This window comes from Ambystoma mexicanum, chromosome 1p, assembly GCF_040938575.1.
Source record: "Ambystoma mexicanum isolate Mex_15411 chromosome 1p, UKY_AmexF1_1, whole genome shotgun sequence".
In the NCBI taxonomy this organism is placed as follows: Eukaryota; Metazoa; Chordata; class Amphibia; order Caudata; family Ambystomatidae; genus Ambystoma; species Ambystoma mexicanum.
In genome coordinates this window covers 263,536,374-263,563,364 of record NC_090921.1, presented here as the reverse complement: position 1 = coordinate 263,563,364, position 26,991 = coordinate 263,536,374, and the positions used below count along the sequence as shown (strand labels likewise).

The 26,991-nt window shown below is 47.3% G+C and overlaps 1 protein-coding gene across 1 annotated transcript in view; it reads left to right on the top strand.

Moving 5' to 3' along the window:
• LOC138568795 (2-acylglycerol O-acyltransferase 2-like) overlaps positions 1 to 25,909 on the top strand; it is an 89,387-nt gene extending 63,478 nt beyond the window's left edge. The window contains exon 6 of the mRNA XM_069646571.1: positions 25,455 to 25,909. Coding sequence (XP_069502672.1) covers positions 25,455 to 25,609 — 155 coding nt within the window. The 3' untranslated portion in view covers positions 25,610 to 25,909. The remainder of the gene's footprint in view (positions 1 to 25,454) is intronic.
• Positions 25,910 to 26,991: the final 1,082 nt, after the last annotated feature.

Genomic DNA, 26,991 nt, shown 5'->3' with positions numbered 1-26,991 from the left:
GACTGCCCGGGGAGCTGAGCTTAATAGCTTTGGGGGGGTGCTGGAAGGGTCCCACCTACACTGCTGACTCGCTGCTGAAGAAAAGAATGCATATTCTGAAAACAGCCTGAGGTGCTCTGGAGCCGCACCCTATGCCCAGGGATCAAGTCCTAAAAGTGGTGGGTTCGGGGGGCTTTTAATATACCAATTGATATGATATGATATGGTATTTGTAACGCGCCTATACACAAGTGTTTCAAGGCGCGACGAGGCAGGGAGGGGGGGAAACAAGGGGAAGACAGACAAACGATCCTACTAGGCCAGGTGTCATTCAGATCGCGCAAGTGCAGAGGTAAGGGGAAAAGGAGAAAGTGCAGGGGGAGGAGGTGGGGGGGAAAGTGCAGTACAAGGTAAGTAGCATAATAAAAGGGCCAGCTGGTGGCAAGTGCGAGGTAAGTGCAGAGCAAGTGCTGGGAAGGGGGCTGTAGGGATGCAGTGACAGTCCCACAGTGCAGGGGGAGCCAGGGAGGCAGTGCAAGTGGAGAGTGGCTGGGCCCTGGGCCGAGGTCACAGAGTGGCCCAGATGCAGGTTTAGTGCAAACTTCAGTGGGGAGTTTAGCAGGTTTAGCAGGGGAGAGGGAGAGAGAAGGCAGAAGCGAAGAGGAAGGTTTTGAGGTGCTTCCGGAACCGGAGATGGTTCTCCTCAAGTTTCAGGGAGGCAGGAAGGCTGTTCAGAGGGAGGCCCCTGCTGCGGAGAGAGATCTACCCCCAGCTCGTTGCTTCGAGAAGCGGCTGACCATGAGGGAGTTGGAGACGGATGAGCGAAGGGCTCGTGAAGGCAGATATTTAGGAAGAGAGAGTTGAAGGTATTGTGGCCCCAGGCCCCAGAAGGCCTTGTGGACAATGCAGAGGGTTTTGAACTTAATCCTCGCAGCCACTGGGAGCCAGTGAAGAGATTTCAGTCCTGGAGAGATACGGTCCCTGGGCTTGAGGCCAAGGACAAGTCTCGCAGTTCTGTTCTGGATAAGTTGCAGAGGGCGGAGAGTGGAGGCAGGCAGATTAAGATAGAGGCTGTTACAGTAGTCCAGCCTTGAGAGAACCAGGGCTCGGGAGACAGTGAGCTTCTGGGGGAAGGAGAGGAAGGGAAGAATACCTCTGAGGAGGTGCAGCTGGTAGTGTGACTTCTTAGAGACGTCAGAAATATGAGGAGAGAAGGAGAGTGTGGAGTCGAAGATGACCCCGAGGTTTTTAGCTTTGCAGGTGTAGGGGCAGGAAGAGGGCCAAGGGAGGCCGGCCAGAGAGCTGCAGGAAAGGAGGGAGTGGGTGTGCCGATGAGTAGAATCTCAGTCTTACTGGCGTTAAGGCAGAGGTCATTGGCGGCACACCATTCCTGGATAGCAGACAGACAGTCGGAGATGAGGGAAGGAGAGGAGGAGGCCGAGGGTAGCCTGAAAATGAGCTGGGTATCGTCCGCATAGCACTGAAAGTGGGGGCAGAGAGCGGCGATACGGTGGGCAAGGAGTGCCAGATACTGATTGAAAAGCCAGGGAGAGAGGTTGGATCCCTGGGGGACACCACAGGTGGAGAAAAAGATGTCAGAGAGGAAGGAGCCCATTTGGACCTGGGAGGGTCGACCGGAAAGGAAAGAGGTCAGCCATGCCAGAGCCTGACCAGTGATACCCAGGTTATCACAGAGACGGTTGAGCAGGATGGCATGGTTGACAGTGTCAAAGGCAGAGGAGAGATCGAGCAGAATGAGAACACAGGGAGTGTTGGAATCGAGGTTCAGGAGCAGGTCCTCACGGATGTTCAGGAGAGCAGTTTCCGTGCTTCTGGCCGCTCTGAAGCCGGATTGATGGTCATGAAGATTACCAACATATTCAGCATGGAGGTTAAGCTGGGAGATGGCCAGTTTCTCCAGGAGCTTGCCCAGGAAGGGAGTAATGGAGATTGGGCGATAGTTGGCCGGGCAGGAGGGGTCGGAAGAGGGTTTCTTGAGGAGGGGGTGCACAAGGGAGTGCTTGAGGGGGGATGGGAAGACTCCAGAGGCGAATGAGTGGTTGCAAAAGTCAGCTAGGGCAGGAGCCAGGGAGTCGATGTGGTCCTTGATGGTTTTGGAGGAACAGGGGTGAACCTGTTTAGACGAGGTTTTCATAGATCGGACTTGTCTGGAAACCTCATCAGCAGAAAAAGGTGGAAAAGCAGAGAAGGAGGGCGGAGGGGCGGCTGCAAGAGAGCAAGAGGAAGAGCAGGGAAGAGAGGGAGGGAGGTGAGAGGAGGAGAGCGAGGACAGGATGTCCTGAGTTTTTGAGATGAAGTGCGAGGCCAGTGCAGTGCAGAGGGCCTGGGAGGGGACAGGAGAGGTAGAGACTGCAGCAGGGTTGGCCAGCTCCTTGCAGATTTTAAAGAGTTCGGCCGAGTTGTTAGATGCCTCAGAGATGCGGGCTTGGATAAGGGCTCTCTTCTTGGTGAGAACGGAGAGCCGGTATTGCCTTTGGAGCAGGCGGCAGGCCAGTTTGTCAGAGGATGAACATGAAGCACGCCATTTCCTCTCTGCCACCCTGCACTGTGGTCACTACAATTGAGCATATTAAGGTACCCTCAGTGGAGGGGGGTGGGGGGAACCCGTCCTCCAGCCTGTAACCTCAACTCGAGCCCTGCCTGTGCACCTCCTCTCCAGCTTATGCTCTGTGTTGACAGAACCTTTGAAGTGGGGGCAATTTGTAAGGGATGGCTCCTTTTACATGGTATGCGCTTAACATTTCAGTGTATGGAGCTGAACGTGGATCACTGATGCGTTATGCTTGTCGAGGCACTTCTACCAGCTTCTTCAATGGGCTCATGTTGTCCTTTAAGGCGGACGCCGCAATGCTGAGGAGAGTGTTGCAAGCAGCTGCGTTGTCCTTTGTTGTAGGTTCAGAGACCTTTTGGCACTTCCTACCTAGGAAGCTTGCTGCAGAGCCTAGTAGGGCACGATGTGTGCTGGCCGGGTACCAGCTCTGGAATGGCCGGTTGGTCCTGGGAGGTCTTTATTTCCCTCTGTTCCCTGGAGATATATAGGGGAGGTATCTTGCTTCCCTCTTTGGAGGTCCTGGCCTTCCTTCAAAGGCGGAAGATGTAAGGCAGATTGTTTGATATGACATTTATAACGCGCCTATACACAAGTGTTTCAAGGCACAAACTTATACCAGCGTCCAATGAGGAGGTCTTCTTGCTAATCTATGCAAAGCCTTCAGATCTGCCAAAAGAGGGGCTCAGCCCTCTTTTAAAGACCAGTTGGCCAGTGATTGCTGTAGGCTAAATCCACCTTAATGACCCAATCCTGGGGTCCCCACCAACAATCTCCTGGATGCATGAGGTCCTAACCAGAGTGCTTTGCAACAGGGAAGGTGTGAAAACGTGATATGAAGTCCCACCCATCTTCCTGTCTCTTGAACGGAGTCTCTCTGGTTAATGGAGCTCTGTGGTTCCTGTTTAAAGCGGCAGGTCACCCTTGAAGCTGTGGCAAGACAATGTTCTCTGGCTCCTGCCAACCACATTCTCTTACTGAATAACGGGGTCCCCCTACTGGGGAGGCTTACTGTAAACCCACAGTCCCTGACATGACCGCTCACTGTCAATGACACTGAGGGCGGGAGCTGGCTTCAAGTTGACAGTTACACATGAAAGGTTGTTGGTTTCCAGTCTCCTTGGTTACCCTCTGCAGCCAGGCCCCATGTGGGCCTGTTTGAAGTACTATATCAGTATAATCACTGCCACTAGCTGCAGGGAGGGCCCAACAAAAAAGCAGGGCAGAGCCTTTGTTAGTTAATCAGGCCGGCCATGGGGGAAGGCTGGCCCTCCGGCTTTCTGGTGAGGATATAGTGTACTGTGGGCTGTCGTGATCACAACTACATATGACCGGGTTGACTGTGCCTGTAGGCTATGTCCACCCAGAGTATACTGGTCTATGTGTTTGTGGTGTGTGCGTAGGAAAAGGTCTGGATTAGCCCTAAACATTTTCCTGAGGTTGATCTACCATCATTCCATTTAAAAGCCCAGGCGAGCGCACACCCACCGTGCAGATGGTCGAATTCCTCACATGTCCCCACACTTAAACACATACATCAAAGAAGGTGCCTCAAACTGTACATTCACTAGGTCAAACAACCTTTATGACCTGCCACACCATATCATTTTCACCATCTGCAGGCCAGCACTAATGAGAGATGCTAATGCCAGCTCTGTTGGATAAAGCATGGACTTGCTCTTTTTTGCAGTAATAACCCTTGATGCCTGAGTAATGGTGAGGAGGCAGTGGCCGAGGAACTGTGAACCCTTTACAATGCATTAGAAGCCTGTTTTTGTTTAAAATGTTTCATCAGCATATTACTGGCCAGGCTAAAGTTTGTCAAAGGTACAATCGTTTGTGTCTCTTGTAGGGTATAGTTTCCTGTTTACATAAATTATTCCCGAAAGATGTTTGTGTATTGGGAGCTAGGCATGCTCGCTGAGACTCAGCCCCTTTTTCAGCTAAAATTCTCCATAAACAAAGTAAAAGAGCCATTGTACGCCATTATGATGTTGCAGCCATTTTATACTCCCGTTCAAAAACGTATGCTGTCCAAATGAGTATGTATAGTTCATGGTTACAAACGTTTTAATGTTAGTTTTGTGATCACCAAGCCATGTGTCTTATGTATTTAGAGATTCACACATACAACCCTTTTGTCACAGACGTGATTATCAAATATAGAGACGCCTCAGGCCCTCAGGCTGGTCACACCGCAGTGTGCCAATACGGACAGTTTGACACTGCATTCAGGCTAGGCCTTCCTGAAAAGCAGGTGGCAGAAGAACGATTTACTTGGGCAGCAACAGCTGTGTTTTCACATTAGATTTCTTCTGTAAAGTACTTGAATTACAATGTAACGAAACCAGCTTCATTTGTACAGCAATGATCTATTGATATTGTGGAAGGGTTTTGTCGAGCAGCACAGAGATGTAATTAGGGAGTGACCTGTGCCAGTTGGTTGGAGGAGAGGGCAGTCAAAGGAGGGAGGCGCGCAAGGGGTACATTCTAGTGTTTCGCCCTGGGCACCAAGTTAGCTAGAAACTGCCCTGGGTGTGTCTGGTGCATCTGTGTCTGAAGGGTGGCATTTGTTAATAAAGAAATGGAAAGCTGTCGGGTGGCACCTCTCTTTCAGCGCCCCATTCTACAGAAGGTAGACTGGCTGTAAACCTTCAATACATGTCAATCCGAGATCTCAAACTGTCCCCCTTACTTGTCATGTGACTAGTTCACACTGTCCTGTGTGCGAGCGTCCGTTTGTTTTCTTGCCCCACTCTGCCTTTCTAGACGGACTGCTTGTAGGTGACCATCACACATGAACAAGCACAGAAGGACTGCATGTAGGAGATCATCACGCATGAACAAGCACAAGAACAGCTACACTCATCAGTTGTGCCACCTTGATATCACAGCCATCGCCCCATTCCTGCCCGATAGGAGGAGGGGTGAGGAGGGTGATTCCTTTTCCCAACGCTCTAAAGGCAGTGGTCGAAGTGGGGGGGAAGCAGTCGGGAACGGTGCTCCTATACTTTTAATTAAGATTTACCGTTCCAATAATTTTATTTTGAAAAGAAACTGTTCCGGAATGGTTTGTTTTAAAACAAAAGTGTAGGAAGAAGTTGAAACTTGCACTGCACTGGACGTTCCCTTAAACAGCAGGTGCATGTGTTTTGGGGTTTGTATTGTGCGTGGGAGGGGGGCATGGCGATGGGGGGGGGGGGGTGTGTGGGGCACAGTGCAGGCCAGTAGGGAACATAGTTCCACTACTTCTTTTCGTACACTTTGACCACTGTCTAAAGGCTGCTGGGACAAACTCTACAAAAGGGGAATGGGCCCTGGTGATTTGTTTGGCAACATCACTCTGTATAGGTCTTAATAAGGACGTCAAAAGGGCATTTGACCATAAGGAAATCTGTAGTACAAGCTGCCACACGAGTCTTCTGGGCGTCACCTCAGCTGCCATGCCTCACCCGCTGTGCACCCACCATACACTAGCTGAGGCCAGTTTACCCACCCTTACTCCGCGACCTTGTGCCTACTCCATTACCGCCGGTCCAGTGACCCTTTCCGACTACCCCGGCTTCCTCAGTTCGCCGGCCTTTGTCTGATCCATGATGAGCACACACTGCATCGCAGGGGTGTTGCTAGGTCTGGAAAAGATCCGGGGCTACACTAATGTTGGGACTGTCGAGACTTTGGGCTAGCTAGTCTTGGTTGTAGCTCCTGAGCTTTTATCCGTGACTACAACCTAGGGCTATAGCCCCCTCAGCCCCCCCAGCAACGCCTCTGCTGCGTCGCCTCACACCACACACTGAACCTTGGCCTCTTCGGGACCGTTTTTCTGCGGAGTGCCCGAATCCTACATCTATGGGGAAATTCGAATTTGGCGGTGGATTCTTACACTCTATGGTATTCCGAGTGTTGGTGCCCCGTATCGCGAGGCGCGGCCCCACCATACACCCACATGACTACATGCTCTGAGGAGGGGCTATCCTAGCCTGCTTGATCTTGCCAACCTGACCTTCATGCTGCCTGATGTAGCCCCTTGTAACTCGAGGCTTTCCCAGCCAGTACACACGTATGCTTTATTTATGTCTTGACTGCATTGTTCCTTTACCATCTGATTTGACCTTGCGGCCTGCTCTGCCCACCTGCCCGACCTTGCTATGAAACTCCCTGATTCATCCTTGCGCTGTCCTGAACCTGGATACAGACCCCACTAACCCAACCCTCAATCTTCTGCATACTTAAACCCACACAAAACCACACAACCATCGCTCTCCCAGCAATCCGCACGCACTTTACCACACTGCATCAACAACACATAAACTTCACCCGCAGCACTCAAGGCCTTCATCCGATCCGATACTGGCACCAAAGCCCAGCACTCGGTGTATACCGAGCTGAAGCTGCTAACACCTCCCCACTTCTCCCACTTTCCTTCTCCCCTCCTCCCGACTAACCCTAACCCACCCTTCCTGTTTACAAATCCGCCAGAGCACCTGGGGACCAATTCCCTTAGTGACGGTGTGCTATAAAAGTACCACGCCTTTTGTCCCTGCCACGCCAGCTCGGTGGAGTCTTTCAAGAGCTCCCCCGAGCTGGCGTTGTGGGACAAGGCTCCACAGGCGGCCTTTTACTGTAAAAGGTGCCCGCGGCGGCAGGTGCATTTAAATGCGCCCCTCTGCCGTGGACACTTTTCACAAGAAAAGGCGCCATTAGCCCCCCCCACCACGCCAGCTCTGGGCAGTCTTTCAAGCGCTCCCCCGAGCTGGCGTGCTGGCAGAAGGTGTGGCAGGCGCCACATTGTCATTGAATGAACCCGCGATGGCGGTCTCATTCAGTGGCAATGGGGTGCTAACGGCACCTATTTAACCTCCTCGCCCGGAGTGAGGAGGTTAAAAAAAAAAAAGTTGCCCATCCTGGCCCCGCCCCCTTCTGCCCCGCCCCCTGTTAGCTTAGCCAGGGGGGCGCAGTGGGCGAGGGGGGGCGCCAGTTCGCCCAGGGCGCTGCTGGCCTTAACATAACTTAACATAACATATGCATTGTCTATACCATGTAACTATTTGACTTGACTTCTAAGCACTTGCACATTGTAACCACTGTAACTGTATTTGTAACCTACTACTTGAGCAATTCCTGTAACCAACTTCCGAAGTAAAAGCGCCCAGATGCCTTTGGGTTTGGTGCGCTCTAGAAGTGTCAAAATAAAAGTGCCAGAGCCAACCTTCATCCCCCACCCTTACCCTCCCCACTCCAGTGGGCTGTGATTTAGTCCTCGATCGCCCCATAGCTGGAGTGTGGAGGTAGGTTGCAGAAATGGCTTCCTGCTTGCTCAGGACTTTGCACCAGCGCTCGACTGTATTGTGCAAAGCAGCCAAACTTTGCCCAGTGGCAGGACGGCGTGTTTGCTTTTATCTGGTTTCCCAACCATGTTGCAATTGCCTTGTCTGGAGTTGGCAGAGGAGCCCCCGGTTGCAGAGTCCACTTAGCACCGACTTGGGCAATGGTCAGTGTCCTTGAGGGACCCGCGCTTGCCATACAGAACTGTAAAGTGCTCTTCTGACGCACTTCCTTCCTGCCTTGCACGGCCATCCGTGACCAGGAGCAGCCTGGTGCTCTGCCAGTGCACCTCCATGCTGACTTGCAGCGCCTCCTATTGCAGTGCATCCATGCCAGCGCTGTGACTGCACACTGTGCAGTTACTAGACTGGTCTCCAATTGAATCCTTCATGCACCGGCCAATGCGTCCGAGCACCACGGGGACCCAAATGCCTCTATGCAGCCCCCTCCCAATAAAATACATTTAAAAAAAACATCCACAGTATCTCGATACTTCCGAACCGCACACATCAATGCCGTACACACCACAGACACCAATGCCATCATGAATGCTCCCTCTCCCCACTAACCGAGCCCACCCTCTACGTTTTAGTCGGCCAGAGCGCCTGGAGACCATGCAAATGTCACCAGGACTTTAAGTGGGCAGGATCTAGGCAGAACCCTGCCAGGCTCCAAAATCCGCCCAGGAGCCAACACCCCTTTGGGTGTAAGCGCACAGCACCTGAGATGGGGCTTTTTTATTCTGAGCATTGAAATAATCCTATATTGTGTAAAAAGCCATCCCTTATACATTACCCCCACTTTAAAGGCTCTGAAGACAAAGGGCGAGGGCGCACGGCTTGTCTGCAGGGCATCTCGGCGGCTGCTTTCGCAGTATGCAATCCTGTGTTTGTAACGGAGGAATGCTTCACTTTTTTTGCCAGCAGTGAGTTCAGAGGCAGTAGTCTGGGTAGGACACTTCCAGCGCCGCCACCCCGAACCCCCCACCCCCCCCCCGCCCCAACCCCCACCCTGACCTATTTAGGTGTGCTCCCCGGACAATCGTCCGCCCCAGGAGGCTGATCTGCCCCAGTGCAATGTTTCCTCGCTGTCCCCATCTTGTTGGACTGTCCCTGTTTGAGATGCATTGGTCTTCACGCTACTGAGCTAGGCTGTGTTGCTATTTATTTAGCATTTGTATAGCGCCCGAAGGCATCTAGGCACCTTTTCTTAGGAGTTTGGTTACAGAAGTTGCTTGCAGTGGTAGACCGATACAGACGTTCCATGATCTGCTTACCAGGATATTCTGCCTAGTTGGGTCTTGATGAGGCAGATGCGCAACTAAGCAAAGGTGGGGGAGGGTGTTAACCCTTCAAATGATGTGAGAGGCGCTAACTTTAGAGACTGCGGGGGTGAACTTACTTGTGTGTGCATCTTAACTTTACGTATTCTGAGTATTCTAGTGCAGCTTCAATGTCACAAGCTGTTAACTGTGTCTGAAACACACACTTCAGAACTGCTGTGAGAATGATCGGTCTCCTGTCTCCGTGGCCTGCTAATCCCTCCCCTGAGATGCAAGTACATCCCATCACGGTTTCAATTGCCGAAAAATGCATGTATACGAATGGAGGCGCTATCAATGACGACCCGCTTTAAATTAGTACAGGTCTGTGTCCGGTCCTGTCTGGCTGCCACGGCTCTATAGTTCAGCTATGTCAAGTCAATCTAAACCCACATTTCAGGGTGGGTTAAAGTCGAGTCTGCTCAATAGCCGTTGCGCCCCTGCTATGCGGTTTCATATGCTATGTTTTGACATGCGATCTTCTGATGCTATGCAACGTCATGCCCTGTTCATTATGAACTATATACCCAAGTGTAATGCGCACGTGCACTGCCATTTCTTAGCAGTGCTGGTCATTGATCCGGCTCTCGGCGGATCTGAGATCCGGCACCAGAAATGGAGCCGGATCTGGGGATCCGGCCAGAGTCAGCTGTCCAAGACCATGAACCACGCTGGAAGACTTAAATAAATAAATAAAACCGCCCACGACGGCAGCATTGCCATTTACTGCGGCTTTGGCACTGGTGTGTAATGCGCAATGCTGGCTACATTTACAACGGATTCTTTTCAGTTGTACATGTAGCGAGCATTGTGCATTACACAACAGTTGTACATGTAGCGAGCATTGTGCATTACACACCAGTTGTGCATGTAGCGAGCATTGTGCATTACACAACAGTTGTACATGTAGCGAGCATTGTGCATTACACAACAGTTGTGCATGTAGCGAGAATTGTGCATTACACAACAGTTGTACATGTAGCGAGCATTGTGCATTACACAACAGTTGTACATGTAGCGAGCATTGTGCATTACACAACAGTTGTACATGTAGCGAGCATTGTGCATTACACAACAGTTGTACATGTAGTGAGCATTGTGCATTACACAACAGTGCCAAAGCCGGTGGTAAAAGGCAATGCTGCCGTCGCGGGCGTTTTTTTGTTTTAGGATTCCAGCATTGCTGGAAGCACACTACGAGCCCCCTCTAGACCACGCCTGCTCAGGCACCGCCTCCTCCCCCACCCGGCCCTTGTGTTGTGGGATCCCGCACCACATTTTTTCCATTTCCACCACTGTTTCTTAGGCATTTTCCACGCAAATGTGTGGTGTTGATCAAGCCATTAGCCCCCCGCCCCCCCCACCCCCATTCCAAAAGCTTTATCAATGTCCGGCAGGTGCTGTACAAATGGCACATCTTGTTGTGTTTTTTTTTTTGGTAGCATTCTTCTCTTGCTGGTAAATTGGTCTAGAAAAAGGGTAGGATTGGGCCAGAACAAGACGTAGCGGAGCTACAACCAAGTCAGTTTGTCTTGTCGGGGCTGCAGCTCCTACCAAGGGCCAGGGTTTATCCCAGGAAACTCCCAGAGCTGTTCCCAAGCTGTGTTTTATGCACGAGTGGCCCGCGAAATTGAATGCAGAAATAGACAGCCGCGCATTCTGTCCAGGAGCTGTCCAAATTGGAATACATGTCTTGCGATTTACAGGCTTTATTAGGGTGAGAATTGTGACCAATGAAGACAGTCCACCAATGACTCCAAAAAAGACGTTGCTTGCTGAATGACTATCGCATACATTTTTTTAAATTAAAAATTGTGGGCATTCTTATTTTCCCATTATTCACTTTGCTTATATGCAAAATCGCCAAGCTTGGGTTCCGTGAAGAGCTACTGTGTTGGGTGACCTTGGCTGGAGCCTTTGCCCTCGGTCCTGCCCCCACACCCATAAGCAGACGATGGTTATCCAAGACCTTTTTTATTTTTTATTTTCAATTTCCAGCACTGTCTAAATCGGTGCCAAACTGAGGGCAGAGGGATGGTGGAGTCAGTAGTCTTGAAGGTGGCCAGGGGATGGGAAGGTGGGAGCTAGCAATGTTCCTACTTGTAATCCAGCCCACGGATATCTGATTGCCTTGAGATAATGAGCGCTACCGACTGTGCCCATGCTATCTGCGGCAACGCAATTGTGCACTAAAGATGAAGTTGGAATATATGGATTGCTAGCGAGAGTGAGACGTAATTGTTACGCTCACCTGGTATCCACAGGGACGCCACCCAGCCGGGTTACTCGCTGGTAGGCTTCTCAGCTTTGCCCTGATGTGGTCTGAGGGGAAGGTTCTGCCTGAAAATACAGGAGGACTGTGTTCAAGACTGACCGACTGGGGCAAGTATCCTCCCTCCACCCCTGTATGATTTCAGTGCCTCTGGCGCCCTCTCCTCACCTTGTAGAATTAGGTGTGCTCTGTCCTGCCTTCTTTGCAGGGGCGCGTTGTCTTTCATGGGCGAGTGCGGTCCAGTTACTTCACTGACGCCGGCCCGTTTGATATTGTTCAGGTAGGTCTTATTGCTGTTTATTTTTGTTGCTATCCTGCATGCCTTTCTTTGTTTAAAATGTGTTTTTTTCTCCCTTAGGTATGCAGAGCTTCAGGGCGGCAAACTGGCTTGGTTGAGCCCCATTGGTAAATGATGGCGCATTAAGAGCGCTATGATGCGGTAAGTAAGCGCTATGCTCAGCGCTGCAAAGTCTTGCCTTTGCTAACCTGTGTTTTCCTTCCTTGTAGGTCGCAGTGTTCTTCAGCGCGAGTGGAATGTCCGGAGTGGTGCCGGCCGAGAGGCGACCGGCCAGGTAAGCCTTTTGAGCAGTTCGTAATTTGTAAATGTCTCTACTGCTTTCTTTAATGTTGCCTCTATCTTCCTCTTTCAGGTCGTTCTGTCCGTGAGGCGTGCAGATTCGAGGAAGCTGTTCTCAGTAGCTGCGAGTGTTTAAAGATGAAGACTGCAGGTAAGATGCTGCTGCTAATGATGTGCCTTTTGTCTCCTTGCAGGTTCTGCTTCTCCGAGGTTCGAGTGAATAGCTGGACACGGTGAGCGTCACATTGCAAGCTGCAAAGTAACGCGAAGCGTGTTGTCTTGCTCGGGTGTGGTTTAAATAGCCCCAACTAAATAGTCCAGGTAAAGTAGTCCCTAGGCCCACACCCAAAACATTAGACCGGATAGCTTGGTTCTTAGGAACCAAGCTATGTGGATGCCTCCATGTTGGCTGACAATACAATAGTTCCAAAGCACATTGTTGTTCATGGTGTATGAGCCTGGCACCATCGGCGCCAGGACTGGCACCATGAGGGCTTTTGAAGAGGATGCCAGGCTCTAGAGGCCCGAGTCCTGACTCCACCTGGCCAATGGGTTTGCCAGAATGGGTTTTGGGCGAGGGTCGTGACAGTAATATCGCAAACAAATGGCATGACGATGTCTAGGTTGAAGTGGCTGCTATTTTGAAAACGCAAACTGAGTAATCGCAGTAGAAGAGTTGGTAACCAAGAAGTCCCATGTAAAAACACTCTTAACAAAAAACCTATAAAATCACTGTTTACAAGGAAACTAGTCCGCGTCCCAGCTCTACACAAGGATGAGGATGTACATCGCTTGTTTCTTTTTTGTATACCAGGAATGGTCCCTGGAAGAGCCACCTGGGCTTCTGGCTTAAAGTGATCACCCATCCAAGAATAACTCGATATTTAAAAGTAACCCTGTTTTTACAATATTTTGGGGTTTCTGTGGGCTGGTGAAGGGTAATGAGTTACCCTTCACCTGGGCTGTTTCTAGGGGCAGGTATATTCAGCAAAGGCCTGGGGAACAGATGGTACAGTGTTGGGGGGAGCAGTCACCCCCACCTCACTCCCACTTAGGAGATCAGCGTGCCTTTGCATTCCAATGTTGACAGCCACAATCCATGGACCGAGGCAGGGGCTGGCTGGATGCATAGCTGGATGCATAGCTGGATGCATAGCTGGATGCATAGCTGGATGCATAGCTGGATGCATGGCTGGATGCCTTCCTGCCTTGGCCATATCAATCTACCACCCAGGATGCAGCCAATGGCTTAGTACTTTGCTCAGGGTTTTTTAAATGTATTATTTATTTATTTTTTACCTCCCAGAATAAGCATGCTTAGTTTCACAAACATGCTAAACAACCCACACCAACACCCCCCTCCTCTCCCACCCCACCCGTTCCCGGACAACCAGATTTAGACAGTGTAATAGTTGCTCCATAACACTTGCATGGTAGAATGGAAGGTTGGGGCTTGTGGTGGACAACATTCTGTGGTGGTTTTTTTTTTTTAATGGCTTGAGCAAAAAGGTCAGAGACTGCCTGCAGGAGTGGGTTGTGGGGCAGGAGTGGAAGTCCAAAGTAAATGGCCAAAGGAAGGCATATTCTATGAGGAAGGGTGGAATTGGCATCCATTTATGGTTTAGTCGCAGGTGACTAAGCCCATTTTCTTGATCACGGGATGTTTTAGGGCGGTCAAATGAGTAACTAATGTCATCTGAACATCACTGGGGTTTATTTTGAAAATCGTTATGCAACTGTTGCATGAACACCCATGACGAGTGAACATGTGTGACATGGAAAAAAGTTTGAATAAGTAGGGAAAACAATACTATCCTTTATGTTTGTAGCTGCCTTTTTAAGTTGAGATTTGAAAAAATTGAAGGTTTGAAAGATGAGATGATTTGTTTGTGTGTTTGCGGTGAAGAATATGTGTGTGCAAGGGGAGAAAACACAAAGCCAACAATGTGGACGTGTTTGTAGTTAAAATTATCCCTCTGTTGCTCCTGTAGGTATTGAGGTCGCATGCCCATGTACTCCTCATTTTCCTAGTGTTACAAATGCATGTACAAGATCAAATAATTTGACAGGGTGTATGGCAGGATATCCTGGCAAACCCTATTACAGGTATTGTCCTCCTATAATAAGCACCTGTCATCATTGCCAGGCCAGCATTTGCCATCCGACAATAGCAATATTTACGAGGCATTTTACAGTTTTGGAATTGTACTTGCATCATATTTTTATATATATTTTTTATTTAGCTGAAATATTAACTTTTTAATATTGGTTTACAACATATTAAAATACAAAATCACATGATGATATTTAAACATAAAACCCAAATTAATCTTTACATATGATAAAAATCATGTATAAAAAGATCACTTACAATTTAAATTCATACAAAGGTATATTAAGAAGGCTGTGTAAAGTGATGTTTCAATTATATAATAGTCTTCTCGACAGGAGCTTCAATTATGCATGATATTCGATTTGACAAATTGTCAGATTCTTCATATCTGATCCATCACGGTCATCAAATGCATTAATTGCTACCGTTTAGCAGTAAACTATGAACGTCTATTATGGTTGGCCACTGAAGAGAGATTTCATTAACGTTATGGTCCTTCTCGGTCATCAGATACATTGATTATCATTTAACAGTAATATTTCATGAGCTGTCATGTTCAGTCTTTCAAAGAGAACATCATTGTATATCAACAACTGCATCCTTGCACCTAAATTAAAACAACATGTCAACATAAACAAAGCATATAATATACATGATAAGCCATTAAACAATATGAATGTCCACATAACCAAGAATTAATTCTGATTGTTACTCCATATCAGATTTTCTTGTTAAGTACAATCTTTTTCATTGCAGATTTATATTCACAAAACCTTGACATGCTGGTTCTTGATATTATACATCTGTGCTCTTAGACAATTCAAGTGCGGGTAAAAAAAATTCAGTGGCTATGCTAATGCCAATATATGCAGTGACTGTAATTACTTGCCACCTCAAGTCCGGATTCAGGTCTCACTTATGTTTTATTGCGAGACAGTTGGTTTGGTGAATATATTAGAATTGGTTTATTTGAGTTTATAACCAACTGATTTGCTTCAACGTATTGCGTTAGTGCATTTAGCAGAGTGTGAAGGCCTATTGGGGTTTTGGAAATAAGAACTAAATCGTAGGCATATAATAATGCTGAAACAGTTATCCCATTCAAGCATCAACAATAGGATCAGCGTCTTCAAATATATATTTGATGTCATGGATGAAGACATTAAATAGTGCGGATGTGAGAATGCACCCCTGCTTATGTCCTTTCGCTGTGCAAATCGAAGAAGATAGAAGACCCTCTGTGGGGAGTCTAGTTTGTATCGAATGTAAGGCGAAGATGATGTCTTTCAGTGTGACTGGGCACCCTGCCATAGATAATTTAGTCCTAAGAAGTGTTCCGGACACTGAATCAAATGCAGAATTAAAATCTACAAATGCAAGGTAAATTGGTTGTTTACTGACACGTGCCTGAGTCTTATTGGCATTAAGGCTTAATAGATTGATTATGGTTCCTATTCCAGCTATAAAGCCGGTCTGATTTGGGTCACATTTTTGCTGCAAGTTGGTCCAGGCATTAAAATCTCTGAAGACTAGTCGCGTAAAAATCTTTCCTGGTGCATCCAGCAATGCTATTGGCCTATAGTTATTAGGTACTGATCGATCACCTTTTTTTAAAAATCGGTACGATTATCGATTTACAGCAAAAAATAGGTACTAAGCCATTTATAATAATGTTTCAAAAGATGGTATTTAGTATCGTAGATCAATGTTTAGGATGGGCATTGAACATACTGTTGCTCAGGCCATCTGGACCCGCTGCTCCTGTGAGGCTAGATCTTTATATTCGATCTTCTATTGTTTCTGAACTTCAAGAGCCCATGGATCAGCCTCAGGATGGTCATGTTTTAAGGTGTCAAAATCAGAATCCACATATAGTTGGATAAAATGTTGCCGCCATTGCCATTCCATCACCCCATTAATTTGGCAACTACTTTGTCTGCTGTATTCACTGTTATTAATCCGGGTCCAAGTTTGCGCTATACTGGTATTTTGCAATCAAGTTAGCATATTCTCGCTGTCTCTTTGATACATGAATGCCTGTCTTCCTCTAGTCCAATTCCTAAAGCTACACTTGACTTTAGCAAGTGCTTCATGTCTCTCCATTACTGGTAATTTTACAATTTCGTTTTTTTCACGCCTGAATTCTGTTTTGCTTTGTTTCAACACCGGATCAAATTGATGTTTGTAATTAAAAGCTTTCCCAATGCTGGAATTGTACTTGCATTATATACATGAGAATCATATAGATGGGCCACTGCTAACCTCTGTATTAAATAGGTTTATTATTATCCACTCTATTCCCCAGCTTCAAAATGATGAGGGCCTCCTTGGTCCAAGCAGGCTTTGCAACCTGTTGCATGGCAATGCCCTATTCCCAAAGCAATGAGCTATCTAACCAGCATCCAATAGGTGCCTGATGCCGACATGATATGCCCTGGAACTAACACCAATAGGCAGCTGTTGTCATCACGTGCCTAGACTCCTGCCTTTTGTCTAGATGTTGCCAGCTTCTATTCTGGTAATGCCAGCAGCTTTTCCCATAAACTGCTCATGCACTCCCTCCATTTGGCAGGTGATATTCTACTTTGTGTCGCTACGCAGATCATATGGCAACATGACTGCTTCACCTCATAGCGTGCCTACTTCTCTGGTCGTCTCCCTATAGTGCTTTAAGTTGCTTCAAGGCACTCTTTGTAACCCAACTTTACTTCGTTTAGCTGGAACTGCCTCCTTTTGCACCTCTGCCTCTTTCCCTTTGCTCCACTGGAGCATTTGGAAAGGCCTCGGAGAGCTGTGCTCGGTGCTTGAAGTGTACGAAGCAGTGGACCTACGTTCCCTACTGACCTGTCGCGCCTTTCCAGGAACCCCATCGCCACGCACAATACAAACACATGCGCCTGCTGTTTAAGAGAACGTTCCGTGCAGTTTCAACTTCTTCCTACACTTGTATTTTAAAACAACCATTCCGGAACGGTTTCTTTTTAAAATAAGAGGAGCACCGCTCCCACCGACTTCGACCACTGGCTGTGCTCACCAACTGAAGACAGCTATTGGCTCTTGTTACACATTCAATGGAGAGCAAAAGTGTTGGAGCAGTAGATTATGGCAGCAATAAAAGCGTTTGCGGCAGCCATGCCTAGATGAGTGCTCTTTATTTAGACGACTACCAACATGGGATCGTGAAAATTCATTGCTGTTCCTAACATTGTATCATACGTTGTCTACTTATTAATTTTAAGTGCAAGTCAATAGCATTGTATTTAAATGGCCATGTTTTTGGGGAGTGCAGTGCAGGGTGCAGTACAGGAGCAGTCTGGGGGTCCAGTGGCTTATTCTCCGTTTCATCCTGGGCACAATGTTGTCTCGAAGCTGTCCGGCCGCTGACATCCATGTTTCCTTAGGTGGTGCACTAAGTGCAATCTGGGCGTTTTCTATGCTGCACATAGCGCAGGCCATTAAGCGTTAGGTGCCCACACATGTCGGCTCCTAACATTGTATAAAGTGCTAACATATTCGTACAATTAACCAAATGGCACAATCCTTCAGAATGAAACACACGCTGGTTTGTATGCTCTGTGCATAGTAGTTACCCTCTGCATTAAGGTTCTGCTAAAAGTAAGGTTCCACCTGGTACGCATCAGGTGTTTGGGAACCTACCCAAATCTGCATCCCTCGTCATTGTGAAATCACACAAGGTATAAGTAGAGATCACCAGCCTAGTCGTTAAAACATTTTGCAGGTAACTTTCGACCGAACACTCATCTACGCTCAGCGAACAGTGTAAACCGAACTGTAGCTTCCAACATCACATCTCTCGTGTGTTTTTTCCCGCTCAGTACCACTAACTTATCCCCCACATCCTACCCTCTTGCTTTTCAGAGCCGCCAGAGCACCAGGAGACCACTCAAGTGGTGATAGTGCACAGTATAAATATCATTTGACATGCATAACTGATTCATGCACTCCACAAAAGGGAATAAAGAGTGTTGCTCGGTGATCCCAATCTGTGGGAGATTACCCAGCAGGAATAAAAAGCCACAGCCACGTGTGGCAGGCCAGATGACTGTCCTAGAAACTTACTAAAGGCGGACGTGTTGGGGAATAAGATCCTTGTGGTGATCTAAGGTCACAAATGTGCAGATTACTGCCGCATTTCAGAGTCCGCCAAATCACAGGTTTGTCATGATTTACCCCCAGCTCTGAGCTGAGGACAAATCAGCGATTTTGGTTATTTTTCAGTTTATTTATTTATTTACTTGACGCTATTACCGCCGGCAGTAGAAGCACCGACATTTTTTTCCCATTGAGCCCAATTGGGAACGAAGAATTCCCGAATGGGCCCAATGGGGAATGAGGACTTACTGTTCTGTCAAACCCGTAATCCGTCGCTAATAGCACCGGGGATCTGGCAGCAAAGCTAATGGCACCGGCAGTAATACAGTGGGGAATACCGCCCAACTCTTTGAGGCCCACAGTCCTTTAGGAGATTAGATCCAAGTATAGTGACTAATCATTAAAGAATGCGATGAAATAACACTCAATTATTTACATCTACTATGGAGGGATTTGCTGCAAGTGCTGTGCGTAGGAATGAAAGTCAAAGTGCAAAACTGTGAGAAAAGGTAAGAGCATAATTTAAAAATGCTACATCCTATTGACCTACCTGTTCCAATCCTCTAGATCATCCTCCAAGTGGTTTTTCACCAGGAGCACCTAGATCTCTCAAATTATGCCGCAATGCGTGGTATAAAACCATCGGTCCTCCTTGTTGAGTCTTTGTTGTCAGTGGAACTTGCGACTTCAGGTTCAAACACGGACCTTGCAAAATGAGCATGTGCAATCGTACACGCTAGCTGTACATCATTCTGTCCTCCAGGTCCGTCGACCAGCGATCCAACAAGGTTGAATGGTTGTTTCATACTTCACACTTGGGCATGTTGTGAGCGATCTAGAGGTTCAGGGAAAGATATCAATGATGCACCAAGTGCCATGGATGCCCAATAATCCGGAGGCAAGATGTTGGATTACTAAAAAAACGAGGGAAAAAAACAAAGGTGGTCAGTTTCTCAAGTCTTTTTTAACCTGGTCTTCTAACTTGGTTGGGAATGAATACAATGCACGATTCATAAATGTGATTTAAAAGTAAAAAGTTCTCATTTATAGTCACAAAGAGTAACCAGGGGTAACAAGGCACAATAGTTATGTTGATTTATACCATCCAGGGGCAGTCTCCAGGCACTCGCGTGGCTCTGCAAGAAAAGGGACCGGGTTGGTTAGTGAGGGAAGAGTGATGGGATGGGTCCAGGACTAGGAGAAACTGGCATCTGTGTGTTGGCTTGCAGATGGTTGGTTGCGTGACCTGGTTTATTGTATCCGTATGGGTAAGGTCCACTGCCTGGGTTGTTTCTATGACTGTGTCTGTGTTTTATGTGTAGATTGGATGGTATTTCAGTTTGTGCACACTGGCTTGTTGTATCCATATTGTTAAGGCCCAGTGTCCAGCTTTGTTGTAAATTTAGGATTCAATCCACATTGTAAGTCTAGTTTTGGAGTTATATATAATTGTGAATTAGTAATATATATTTTTAAATGTATTTATTGTAAAGGGTGCTGAAGGGTTGCAATGACTTAATTGTAGGAACCCATAACGAATGGCCTGTGAAGCAGTATCACAATATAAATTATCTGACCGGATAAAAAAGCTTGCGTGAGTTGAGGTGGACATCCTGAATTTGGGAGTGCAATAGCAAAAGCCAATGACTTCATGTATAAGGTGTGTGTGTATATAAACTTTCTCAGCCTTTTTCATACAAAACGCTTTCTTGACACTGACATTGTGCTCCTTCACATTTATAGGCAGAATGCCGCAGGGTTTGGTCAAAATCAAGCCCGCTATAAGGGGTGCAATCCAGGGACGTCATTTGGAGGTAGCCATGGGTCGCAGTTGGGACCCCTGCGGTCTCCCTTGCTACCGCCCGCCAAAAAAAAAAAAGAATAAAAAAAAATATTTCTTTAAAAAAAAATGTAAGCTCCTGGGCTGTGTCCAGCGCCATGTGGTTCTTTGTTTCTGGAGTGGCTGGCTTTCTTACAACACTTAGAGCAATGACCCTAAATAACAAAGAATAGGAATGACTAATTTGTCTTTCTGGAGCTATATATTTGCTAGACTCATTAAAGGTTTATTTCAGACACACATCGGGGGGGGGGCGAGTCTCTGATTTTAGTCCGTTCTCAAACACCTCAACTCAGCCCTTCATCCTTCTGAGGTCAATTTTTGAGTACCAACACAGGTTAGGTGATATTGTATGTATAATTGTTCTATAATAAGTGCTTAATGATGTGTTTATTATACAGCACATGCACTTATTTGGCCTTGGAAATCACATGCTTTCACAGTAATTTGCTAATTTGGGCCTATTCACACTGATATTAATGATTCATATGGTGGTGATCCATTCTTGTATGAAATGCATATCACATTATAGTGATCTCGTAACCATATTTTTGGTAGTGTACTTAGGAACAATGCTATGTGATTCCACTTCCTGTTTTGTTAAGGGGTGAAAGGTCATGATCCATCACTTCTCGTGATGTCACTTCAGGGTGGGGGGTCAAATGACGCCACTTCTTCCGGTGTTCAGTCATAATATCGAAAAAAAGGTGCCTGGTTGTAGTTTCTTTGCCCTGGATGGGTGGGTTGGGGAAAGGTTCTGATATCAGATTGGTGTGGCTTCTAATTGTGTGCTCTTTTCAGTCACCATCCCAGAACAAGGCATGGATTATAATTGCAGTTTTAGCTGCCCCTAGACTGATTAAGGCAGTTAATCATAAAAATGTACATCGAAGGCGCAGAAGTTAAATTGCTACTTTTGCCTGTAGTCCCTGTGCCAGAAGCAGTCAGATCTGCTCTGTGCCACATTATGGGTGCTGTCTTGTTAGACTGGTTGCATCAAGGCACCTGTGTTCATTATAATTTTGGCATGGGAGGATAGCTCAGGGGCAACGTGCTCACCTTGGAAGCAAGATGACACTGAGCACCACAGGTTCGATACCCGGTCCACGCTTAAACCTCTGGGTATTAAGCACGTTATAAATAACCTATCATATCATGGAGCATTTTGAAAGTGGGGGGGGGGGTCTTAGTAGCAGACCCCTTTTCAGAAATCACATTATCGGCATCCTTTCATATTTATAAAAATCAGATTTAACACCAATACTCTTTTGACGTAAACTCCCTCCCAACAAACAGTGCTCCAATTTCGATATCGCTGAAGGTCAACGTTAAATAATTCTCATACTGCTTGCATTTGGCTTGCCACAGTATCCCCCACATTAATGGCGGCCCTGCGTGCACTAGCTCCAGATATCATTCAAACTGCTGTCAACCTTTCTTGAATGATCCATAAACCTAGAAAGCAGCAATCGGCGGCTGTCGCGCTCTCCTACACCATACGGGCCTTAAACGCGGATGCCGCATTTCTAAATGAGACTGGGACTACGAATGAAAGCCACAACCGCGTTCCTGATCCTCGCCTTGTAAAGGCCCTGCTGGAATTATTATCCTTCAACAACGGTAGGCCACCAGTTCCATGAGAAGTACACATGCCCACAAGGGGAGTCTTGTCAGGAGACCCCTGGCTTGCTCAAAAACAATTGTGCATGTCGCCAGAATAAATCTCCCCCATGCAACCATGCCACTCATTCCTACTTTCCTTTCTACAATGGGATCGGGTAGCTGGCTTGGTCAATAGCAGCCTGTCCCAAACAATACATCGAGGCTCTGCAAACATGCATTTTGGGTCGGCATTGTCTCGGGTGATCTTGTCTGCAAACTGTAAACAAAGCTCCCTCTCGTTTAGTTTCCAAACAAATTGCTGTAGCATTTGTTAATATAGGGCGCGAGAAACTAATTGACTTGCAATCAGTGAGTAAATCCTTTTATTTATTTATTTTTTGTCAAAGGGGCACGGGTCATTTTGGAAGTGCTCATTTAGGGTTTAACATGCTACTTGTCTGTCACGTGATATTCTGCAGCAATTAACCGCTTGGATCCAGTGCTTTAACTAGGATGTTGCCACAGTATGAAGCCACAATGAAGGACTGTTGGTATGCACACACTGCCCAGGAAAGCACCAGTCTCCTTAAACTAAAGGCTGTGCCACTTTCAATGGGCTTTTGCTGGCCAGAGACCGGCCTCTGTGAAAGGTGTTATCCCTGATCTGCTTAATCCGCTCTTTGATATGAGGCAGGGAATTTGTTTTGGGATGAATTTAAAGGTGGGGGTCCAGTTTTGCACCATGTATGGTAAACCCAGGGAAGTCGCCCCTTGGAATTTGCCTTAGCAAACCTCTTCATTGTAATCTATATTCACCACACTGCTGTCTCAGATGGGAGTGAGTGCGTGAGGGAGGTGTAGGTGGCCCGCAAACATCATTTTAAAATATGCCCCTATGCATATTCCAAAGGCCATGAAGTTTACCCATGTGAAACCGGAGAGGACAAAAGGAGCCAATGTACGCTAATTTGCATAAAATCAAAGAGCATTTTGGGAACACAAGAATTGGCACACATTTGTCATGACATTTGTGGCAATGACTCAAGCCTGCAACACTTCTGAGCATACAATGTACGAACACCCCAACAGTAAAATGACTGCAGACCATGAGTCGTATATATGCATTTGGAGAGCTCCACCTTTTGGGGGTCCGGTGTTGGCTGTCCTATACAGCTTCCATGCACATCATTCCATCACAGCATCACATGGTCATGATTCACACAAGTCAGCCTGAGTGTGGGTTCTTGTAGTACACCCAGTTAAGATCTCTGCACCTGTGCTCAGGTCTAAGGTCGTGCGGGGTGGGGGGTCCGAGGTAACATTGGCAGAGCTGCATCTGATTATGTTTTGGAGGATTGCCGGTACTCGGCCCTGGCTAGCAGCAGTCTGGGTCGGATTGGCCCCTCAGCCGTGGCCGGGCCGAAATCGTTCCTGGGGAGTGGGGCCAGTTTCTGGCTATGCCTGGGCCGGTTTGGAAGAAAAAAAAAGAAATTGAAAAAATATATACATTTTCAATTTCTTTTTTTTCTTCAAAATTGGGTGATACTGTATGCATATTTGTTTCATAAAAAAAGAGCTTAAGCGTAAGTGCTGTATAATAACATTAACATTTGGCCTTGGACGTTTGCTTGGATTCACTGTCATTTAGTGTACTTAGGAACAATGCTATTTGATGCTACTTCCTGTTTTGCCAAGGGGTGAAAGGTTGTATTTCATCACTTCCCGGGATGTCACTTTGGGGTGGGGTCAAATGACATCACTTCTGGTGATGTTATTAGAGGTCAAGGGTCGGGCCACTTCTTTTTGGGTGACCGGGTGCATTTCTTGTCCCAGTCCGACTCTAGCAGCAGTCCACCTTAACGCATGGCCTGCCTGCACTTTGCCTTTCCATACACACAGCAAGATGCTGTTCTGACTCACTCTTCCTTATCTTCCAAAATACAAAAACTCAGAGTGAAAGGCTGATTACAAAATAACAGATGACTGTACTTTTTAATGTAGCCATTGATGCAGTGTAATATCGCATTGGTAACACCTTACCACTAGTTATTGTGTTTTCTAAAGTGCGTAATCTTGGTTCAAAGGATCACAAAGCGTTGGAGACTCAGGGTTTTTATTTCTTTGCATGAGAAAAATATACAATCTGCTGGGCTCTGAGGTTCAATCCCTGCCCATTTCCAAGTCACAGGTAGACAGACTGCGTCCATGGCTCTGCAGCGATCCCCATAACTGACTCGCCAAAATACTTATTTTATCAGCAGCACAGGCTTTCTTATGCATGATGGGACATTTCCAATTGAAAGACCAGTCCTAGCACCATCACTTGGACATTATTATTACTATATTTATTGAGAGCGGACTAAGCTCCAGGAAGCAACAGAGTGCTTTACAATCATAGGGTGAAGACCACAGTGAGGGAAGCGCAGAAAAATGGACCTGGGAGCTGACCGGGGAGGGTGGGCAATTGGCAGCAAGGGATGTACAAGCAACTGGGGTGGAGACTGGGAGCAGATCAGAGTGTCGGGTAGACTGTAGAACTGATGGGGCAAGTCTGATGTTGGCAGGGAAGAAGTTCCAGAGTCTTGGAGCATAGACAGAGATGGCTTGTCTTCTGGTTCTTTTCTTACTGCACTGTCATAATTTAAGTCTGCACATTTCCCTACTTCTGGTGGATCGTAGGCCTCCAGAGATGCTGACTCTCAGTGAGGCAGCTTGGGGACTTCAGGATGACCGCCTTGTAGATGATGCAACAGGATTTGAAGATGACCTCCTCCCAACAAACACACATACACTGTAGCCCCACATACATTGCTCCCCAAAAACACCGCCTGAAGACCGTGCCCCGAACACCAACTGCTTCTTCCAGATGCACAGACCCTTTACACACACTGCCCCTCCAAACTCATCCCACACATGCACTGACCCACCCACAATTCTCCAACCCAGACTGCCCTACATAGCCCCCAGACAGTGTGCGCACACATACTGTACAATGCACCCACACTGCTCCCACCTCCCCCCAACATGAACTTAGTCTGTGTGTGGGTAAGCAACCAATCTGCAGATGCACATGCACTTCCACTTCCCCCCACACATGCACTGCCCCTGCACACTCACCACACAGCCACTTTCCCACGCACACTGATTCTAGTCACCGCATATGTACACTCTACAACCACACAAACCCCTGCATACTGCCCACACTCCCCTGCCTCCGTGTAGAGCCCCCATACTTCCTCTCCACACACTGCTTTGCATACATTGGCTAGAATCACACACATGCACTGCCTCCCCAAACACTGCCCTGTACACATATCCGCAACACAGCCAGAAAGACCCTACATGCAACACCCAACATCCACCTCCTGACAGTCCGACCCCTCCACAAGCACACATTGCACTACCCCCAGATATACTGCCCTACCGCCACACATTGTCTCACTACACAGAGTACACCCACACACTGCCCCCAAAGCACATTGAGAGTGAATGGAAGTTTGTGTGTAGGCAATCGGCCCACTGCCCACACTGTCGCCATATCAGTTGCCCCATTGCACCTCCACCAACCCTGCCCCACCCCCACACATTGACTTTGTTGGTGCATTAGGACTGGCTGGAAGCTATAGCTATTGATGAGGTACCCAAGTATGAAGAATCCGAGAGATCCTAGACTCTTATGACTGTCTTTGCCTGTTTGTTCAGCTAGTGTTCACCCACCTGTTTCCTTCTCTCCATCTTTCTAGTGGGGGAACCCATAGCGGTGGAGAAGAACTCAAACCCATCCCGTGAGTCGGTGGACCAGCTGCACAAGATCTACTTGGAGAAACTTGTGCAACTCTTTGAGGCGAACAAGACGCTCTACGGAATACCAGAAAGCAAGCACCTTGTCCTCATTTAGGCCACAAGAAAACTACCTTCGGAGAAAGCAAGGGGACTGGAACGCTGATTGACATGTGTGGGACTAGACATTTGCAAACGCCTGGTCTGCTGGAGGCAGCTTTCCCAGGTTGAAGTAGCACCTCTACCCCTTGCTTTGAGGATTGGGCGTTGAATGTCCACGTGATTGTTAATGGCATTGATTGCAAGGTACCCCTTCTAAGCCAACTGAAGCAGAACAAGGGTTGTCTTTTGTAAGGTGTTTTTGGAAGTCTTGATTGTTTTTCCAATAAAGAGATTATTTTTGCAGTTACTCCACGTCTCTTTGGCTTCACCCTTGCATTCTGTTCCTTAGGGTTTTGTGAATGTAGGGAGTTGATGCTCCTCTAGTTGAATGTGCAGATGCTTTGTTACAGGTGAAGGTCTGAATGTAGAATTCCTTCAGGGTGTGGTGTAGGGTCTCTGAAAAAACAGATTTGCTGTACCTGCAGCGGCTTGTGTAGGTGAAGTTTTCTGGTGACAGATTGCTCTTCTTGAATGCTTCTCTGGAGCCTTGGTGTGAGTTGGGGAAGAGGCGGTAATAGCTGGGTGTTCTCTTGCATCCTTGATGGCTGGAGGGATCTAATCAAGGGAATATGGCATGGGTGGTGTGAAGGTACCATATCGGCCATGTTTCCCAGTTCCATGCATAACCCCTTGAGATAATCCTGATTTTTTTTTTTTTTTTTTTTTTTTTTTTCTCCCATTGCATGCTTGGACTTGTAGGTTGTTTTTTTTGTTTTCCATTGGAAGTATGGGCCTACACGTCTCAGCATGCAGTGCAAAAAACTAGAACGTTGGGTGTCCCACAAGGAATTGGGGGTGGGGGACATGGTAGATATTAGGATTTCTGGTTGGGGATGGGAGGGTTTAACTGGACCCCCTCCCCTTTGAAAATTGGAGCCAGTTTTAACGGAGGGCTCCCAGTTCAGGCGTAAGACTTGACTGTTCATGTAGCTGGATCAAGGTAGCCACCCTTGCCTTTTGGAGTGCTTAATATGTATTACAGGGCTAATCTAGCACTTCAACACAAAGTGCTGAACAAAATAAAAATAGAACTGTCCAACAAAAAGGAACAACGAGGAGTGCATGATCCAGAGAAGAGATTCACATGACCGGAATAAGCAAGACCTAGACTAGAGCAACAGATTTATGCAAGAGAAGTGTGAAGTGATTGAGGTTTGAGATGCTTCTTAAATTGAACTAAGGAGGGACATGAGCGAATTTCAACGGACCAAGAGTACTTTTCCAGAGGAAGAGATTTCTACAGTTTGGTAGCTAGACGTTGAAAAAAGCAGATTTGCGAAGGTGCGTATGGTGGCCGAGTAACAGAAAGAAGGACCTTTGAAGAGGAACGCGGATCTC